The sequence below is a fragment of the Anabrus simplex genome, chromosome 2 (assembly GCF_040414725.1).
Source record: "Anabrus simplex isolate iqAnaSimp1 chromosome 2, ASM4041472v1, whole genome shotgun sequence".
NCBI classification, from domain to species: domain Eukaryota; kingdom Metazoa; phylum Arthropoda; class Insecta; order Orthoptera; family Tettigoniidae; genus Anabrus; species Anabrus simplex.
The window spans coordinates 105,767,706-105,774,841 of record NC_090266.1 but is presented as its reverse complement, the minus strand read 5'-3'; the positions used below and the strand labels follow the sequence as shown (position 1 = coordinate 105,774,841).

General features: G+C 35.4%; 1 protein-coding gene across 2 annotated transcripts in view; it reads right to left on the bottom strand.

Annotated features, from left to right (window-relative positions):
• Window positions 1-813: 813 nt before the first annotated feature.
• LOC136864966 (uncharacterized) overlaps window positions 814-7,136 on the bottom strand; it is a 160,228-nt gene continuing 153,905 nt past the window's right edge. For both annotated transcript variants that reach the window (XM_067142372.2, XM_067142373.2), the window contains exon 6: window positions 814-1,539. In XM_067142372.2, the coding sequence (XP_066998473.2) occupies window positions 1,377-1,539 (163 nt within the window). In that variant the 3' untranslated portion in view covers window positions 814-1,376. The remainder of the gene's footprint in view (window positions 1,540-7,136) is intronic.

Genomic DNA, 7,136 nt, shown 5'->3' with positions numbered 1-7,136 from the left:
GATATCTGCTATATCTTGCTGGAATCCTACAAGTTGAGCTTCAGTGGAATAATCTTTCCTAAAACCGAATTGCCTTCTATCGAACCAGTTATTAATTTCACAAACATGTCTAATATAATCAGAAAGAATGCCTTCCCAAAGCTTACATACAATGCATGTCAAACTTACTGGCCTGTAATTTTCAGCTTTATGTCTATCACCCTTTCCTTTATACACAGGGGCTACTATAGCAACTCTCCATTCATCTGGTATAGCTCCTCCGACCAAACAATAATCAAATAAGTACTTCAGATATGGTACTATATCCCAACCCATTGTCTTTAGTATATCCCCAGAAATCTGATCAATTCCAGCCGCTTTTCTAGTTTTCAACTTTTGTATCTTATTGTAAATGTCATTGTTATCATATGTAAATTTTATTACTTCTTTGGCCTTAGTCTCCTCCTCTATCTCGACATTATCCTTGAAACCAACAATCTTTACATACTGCTGACTGAATACTTCTGCCTTTTGAAGATCTTCACATACACACTCCCCTTGCTCATTAATTATTCCTTGAATGTCCTTGGAACCTGTTTCTGCCTTAAAATACCTATACATACCCTTCCATTTTTCACTAAAATTTGTATGACTGCCAATTATGCTTGCCATCATGTTATCCTTAGCTACCTTCTTTGCTAGATTCAATTTTCTAGTAAGTTCCTTCAATTTCTCCTTACTTCCACAGCCATTTCTAACTCTATTTGTGAAGGGAGCAGGTATATCTAGGTGGGAATGAAGGAAAAACATGGTAGCAAAAGATCTTAGAGGTCGACACTAATTAGGAAGTAATATTTAGAGGTCCCGTGAAGAAAAGAAGAGGAAGAGAAGAAAAATACTTTAAAAAACAATTTAAAAAAACAAAACAGACTGATCATAACAGGACTACAATAGTTTCAAAACATTAAAAAATCACTAAAGAAATGTGCGAAACTGTCATTACACAAAATAAATTTCATAATTAAGTCTGCATTGTCACCGTAACAGCATTATGGTACATTTTGATAAAAATCCCACCTTAACAATACAACTCTTTTCAGAATAAAAATATCTTAATAAAACAGGACATGTTTCGTCCCCATTATACAGTATCTTCAATCATAGAAGACAAATTATACAAAAATAGAACAAGGTTACATTAGAAAACAAAACAGGCTGATCATAACAGGAGTAGGATAATTATGTAGTAACATTTTTCTATTTGATTCAAATATGCACATATTGTATTAAATGAACAAATTAATTACCTATTTTCAAAACAATAACAAATAAAAAAATTACATACAAATGAAACTAAAGCTCATTCAGAGTTTCTCTTTTTTATTCTTTAACGGTCACTAATTACGTTGTCCCATTAACACTTCTGAAAATTCCTTTAGGATTTTAAGAGTAGAGCAATTATCTCCTCCTCCTTCCAGTTCTTTCTGCAATAATTTGCTCTTCCATTGAGAACAGCGTAGGAGTAGTTCATCCCGGACGGCTGACTTAATATTTAGGGCACTAGAAGGGAAATAAAAAATAAAATAAGCTTAAGCGCACATATGACGAAGCATATATGAAAAGGCAGGGTCATTGAAAGTAGTAGTAGTAGTAGTAGTAGTAGTAGTGGTAGCAGCAGCAGCAGCATTAGTAGTAGGTGTTCTGAGGTACGAAACAAAGGGATCATCGGCCCATCTAAAATAAAACATAGAAGGAAATGGAGGAGACCCAATCCATACACGAACCATAAAATGGAGAAAACAGTTGACCACAGGTGGCTGAAATGGAAAGATAAAAGAGGAGACTGGTATAAGTGTGTGGAAGAAATAGACTCCACTAGGGTCCTGTGGTTCCCATTCCAGGCTCGTTACAAGCTTTTGAAGATTGCATCAGGGAGCTAGTAGAGATGAGATAAAACCATTAATTTATGAAAAACAGTACAGAAATTTACTGCAGTGTGTATGTGATGAACGGGACTAGGATAGTTATGTAATAACATTCTTCTATTTGATTCAAATATGCACACATTGTAATATGTGAACAAATTAATTACCTTTTTCCAAAACAATAAAAAATAAAAAATTACAAACAAATGAAAATAAATCTCATTCGGAGCCATATCATGAAAATACCATTGGTCAAGGGTCCCAAGTCTTCCATGTCACCGTTTAACATCACTATTGTCATAAGGACAGAATTTTATTCATCACATAGATTTTTTATTTTCTCATAACAAGACACAAGCCTTAGTACATTTAAAGGCCGAGTTTCCTCAAGCTAATGTATAAAATACATGTGCATAAGACTTAACATCATTGTCCTAAACATCAAGATTTGAAAAAAAAAAAGACTTAACACAATGGTCTAATGCACCTCACCCATAATTCAAGTTTTTGTGCTGAACTTTCATCTCGCTTATTTTAACTTAACATTAGCTACTTTATATTTCTTGTTATGTGTTTTTACATTCCTTTTTAGGAATTTGAAACTTGTACCTTTTGTATCACTGGCTGATGATGACACAGACTTCTTGTTGAAACTAGTACCTACCATCTATATGTGAACAACTTGTGATGTACAGTAATTCACATAAAAACTATTTTGTATTGAAAAAGGTGGAACCAAAACTATACCTATTTTACTGTAATCCCAGTTCAATACGGACCATTAGGAAATGTTTAACCTTTAATGATATATCCAACCAGGCAAAGCAAAAAGCCTACTACTATATGGGCTTCAGAATTAAGATCGCCAAATAGGCAAAGAAAATGATTTCTTGAAACAATGCATCACACATAACCTAACTCCCAACTTCCTTAAAGGCACTATCAAAAAATGTTGCTCTGCACCTTAATCTATCAAAATCCATCATAAGACTAATAAAATTTGGCTAAAGAAAGAGATTCAATCAATCAATCAATCAATCAATCAATCAATCAATCAATCAATCAATCCTGATCTGCATTTAGGGCAGTCGCCCAGGTGGCAGATTCTCTACCTGTTGTTTTCCTAGCCTTTTCTTAAATGATTTCAAAGAAATTGGAAATTTATTGAACATCTCCCTTGGTAAGTAGTTATTCCAATCCCTACCTCCCCTTCCTATGAATGAATATTTGCCCCAATTTGTCCTCTTAAATTCCAACTTTATCTTCATATTGTGATCTTTCCTACTTTTAAAGACATCACTCAAACTTATTCATCTGCTAATGTCATTCCACGCCATCTCTCCGCTGACAGCACAGAACATACCACTTATGAACATTAAAACAAGAATAATAGTTAACACCACCTTTCCAATACCTATCTTTCCTTATATTTAGGAAATAAACATTACAACAGGCGTTGTAAGATGGGACATGTTTCGCTTAACAGTCGTAAGCATCATCAGCTGAAAATAAATCTTAGCCTAAGGTCAGGGCCCTGAACCTAGTGTCCTTAACATATATGGCACCCTAAGAATCAACATTTATATTTAGAAAATGAAAATAGGCTTAAAACTAGTGTGAAAAAACATAGAATGTTACAACATGGCTAAGAGAAAAAACCTTGACTACAATGTCAGGTTCACTAAGGAAGACAAATTCAACAGGTCTTTAAACTTCCTGGACTTAACCTTGACCAGAGCCAGTGATAATTTTATTTTCCAAATTTACAGAAAGCTGCTCCTTTGACAATAAAGAATGAGTCGTTACACCCTCAATCTCATAAACAAGCAACTTTCTACAGTTTAGTTCATCGAGCATTAAATATTCCACTATCCCCTTCTAACCGAAAAACAGAGTTTGAATATATAAAAGAACTTGCAAAACTTAACGGCTATATACCTAACCTGAACAATAAGATTATTGGTAAAATAAAATCAAAAAATACTACAAATTTAATTCCAGATAAGCCCAAAAGAATAAACACTGCCACCTTCACCTTCACTAACCCCGCCATACACAGCATTACTAACTCGTTTAAGAAGCATAACATCAGAATTGCCTACCGAACTCACAACACTAATCGGAATATATTCTTTAATTCCAACTTGGTAAATACTTCTCAAGACAAATTTTCAAACTCTGGTATTTACAGACTCAAATGCCCCCAGTGTGAATTTTCTTATATCGGACAAACTGGCCGCAGTTTTAGAACTAGATACTTGGAACATTATAATGCCTTAAAGCATAAAAAGTACTCTGCCATGAGCAACCACATGAGGGATTCCGGCCACAATTATGCTACAAGTGATCAGGACCTCCACATTATAAAATATGTAAATAAAAGCAGCTTAATGACTGAATTGGAAAATACATACATTTTCTTGGATCAACATTTTAATAATAATAATAATAATAATAATAATAATAATAATAATAATAATAATAATTTGAATGATGTCCCTGAGAACATCAGCCCATTCATTGAACAAGTCCCCAATTTACTCACTAAACTTAATATAAATCATAACAATTTCACAAAAATCTCCAATTATATACCTTTAAATACCCCTCCAGTCGTCATAACAGATTCCACCTTACCCCCTCCCCATAACACAACTCCGCCGCCAGCTTCCAGCACTCTCATTGTTGCGCCTACCCCTCCCGTCCCAACTTACTCTCTGCCTAGGCAAGCACACAGATACAACACACGCAGCAACGGGCATAAATTTAAAAGTCCCCCTTGAACAGCTAATGTCTCCGCTCAACGCTCATCCAACATAAGAGATTTCAGTTCACGCACTTGGCATCTTCTTTTTTTCCGTTTCGGTCTTGAACTCCCAGCAAAAATGAAGCAGCTTCAGGCGTGATCAATCCTGTTTGAAGTGTTACTACTCCATGTCTGCTACAACATGTGATTTCTCTCGCCCGTTCTCACGTATCTATACAAGAGTGGGATTTAATTATTTCTTCACTTAAAAGAATATAACCATCATGTTTTGTTATATATGAACATTCTTATTAACTGACTGGCAGCCATGAGTTTGATTATTACACTGCCAGCTCTGTTGTACCTTATGTTTTTAACCTCTGGCAACACGATTACGTGTTTTTTTCTAACTCAGCCATGATGAACACTCTTATATATTTCCACTCTTGTTTTTATGTTTGAACATTCTGATTGACTGACTGGTAACAATGATATCCTAATGATTTTAATTATTTCACTACCAGCACTGTATTGTACTTTCTGTTCTTATCCTCTGTCTCAACTCGATTGTGTTTTTTCTCTTAGCCATGTTGTAACATTCTATGTTTTTTCACACTAGTTTTAAGCCTATTTTCATTTTCTAAATATAAATGTTGATTCTTAGGGTGCCATATATGTTAAGGACACTAGGTTCAGGGCCCTGACCTAACTTTAGGCTAAGATTTATTTTCGGCTGATGATTCTTACGACTGTTAAGCGAAACATGTCCCATTTTACAACGCCTGTTGTAATGTTTATTTCCTAAATATAAGGAAAGATAAGTATTGGAAAGGTGGTGTTAACTATTATTCTTGTTTTAATGTTCATATCTGATGTCCAATACGGTCTACAATGAGATTTATTACTTGTAACATACCACTTAGTCGAGCAGCTTGTCTTCTTTCTCCCAAGTCTTCCTAGCCCAAACTTTGGAACATTTTTGTAACGCTACTCTTTTGTCGGAAATCACCCAGAACAAATCAAGCTGCTTTTCTTTGGATTTTTTTCCAGTTCTTGAATCGGGTAATCCTGGTGAGGGTCCCATACACTGGAACCATACTCGAGTTGGGGTCTTACCAGAGACATATGCACTCTCCTTTACATCGTTACTACAGCCCCTAAACACCCTCGTAACCATGTGCAGAGATCTGTACCCTTTATTTACAATCCCATTTATATGATTACCCCAATGAAGATCTTTCCTTATATTAACACCTAGATACTTACAATGACGCCCAATCAATGCACTAATTATAAATGAGAGGACGTTTCCTATTTGTGAAACTCACAAACTAACCTTTAACCCCGTTTATCAACATACCAGTGCCTGCAGTCCATCTCACAACATTATCGAAGTCATGTTGCAGTTGCTCACAATCTTGTAACTTATTTATTACTCTATACAGAATAGCATCATCTGCAAAAAGCTTTACCTCTGATTCCACTTGTTTACTCATATCATATATATATAAGGAAACAAAGGACCAATAATACTGCTTTGAGGAATTACCCTCTTAATTATTACAGGGTCAGATAAAGCTTCGCCTACTCTAATTCTCTGAGATTTATTTTCTAGAAATATAGCAACCCATTCAGTCACTCTTTTGCCTAGTCCAATTACGCTCATTTTTGCCAGTAGTCTCCCATGATCCACCCTATCAAATGCTTCAGACAGGTCAATCGCGATACAGTCCATCTGACCTCCTGAATCCAAGATATCTGCTGTATTTTGCTGGAATCCTACAAGTTGAGCTTCAGTGGAATAACCTTTCCTAAAACCGAACTGCCTTCTAGCGAACCAGTTATTAATTCTGCAAACATGTCTAATATAATCAGAAAGAATGCCTTCCCAAAGCTCACATGCAATGCATGTCAAACTTACTGGCCTGTAATTTTCAGCTTTATGTCTATCACCCTTTCCTTTATACACAGGGGTTACTATAGCAACTCTCCATTCATTTGGTATAGCTCCTTCAACCAAACAATAATCAAATAAGTACTTCAGATATGGTACTATATCCCAACTCACTGTCTTTAGTATATCCCCAGAAATCTTGTCAATTCCAGCTGCTTTTCTAGTTTTCAACTTTTGTATCTTATTGTAAATGTCATTTTATCATACGTAAATGTTAATACTTCTTTAGCATCAGTCTCCTCCTCTATCTAGACATTATCCTTGTAACAAACAATCTTCACATACTGCTGACTGAATACTTCTGCCTTTTGAAGATCCTTACATACACACTCCCCTTGTTCATGAATTATTCCTGGAATGTCCTCCTTGGAACCTGTTCCTGCCTTAAAATACCTATACATACTCTTCCATTTTTCACTAAAATTTGTATGACTGCCAATTATGCTTGCCATCATGTTATCATTCTTTTTTTTTTTTTGCTAGTTGCTTTACGTCGCACCCACACAGATAGGTCTTATGGCGACGATGGGAC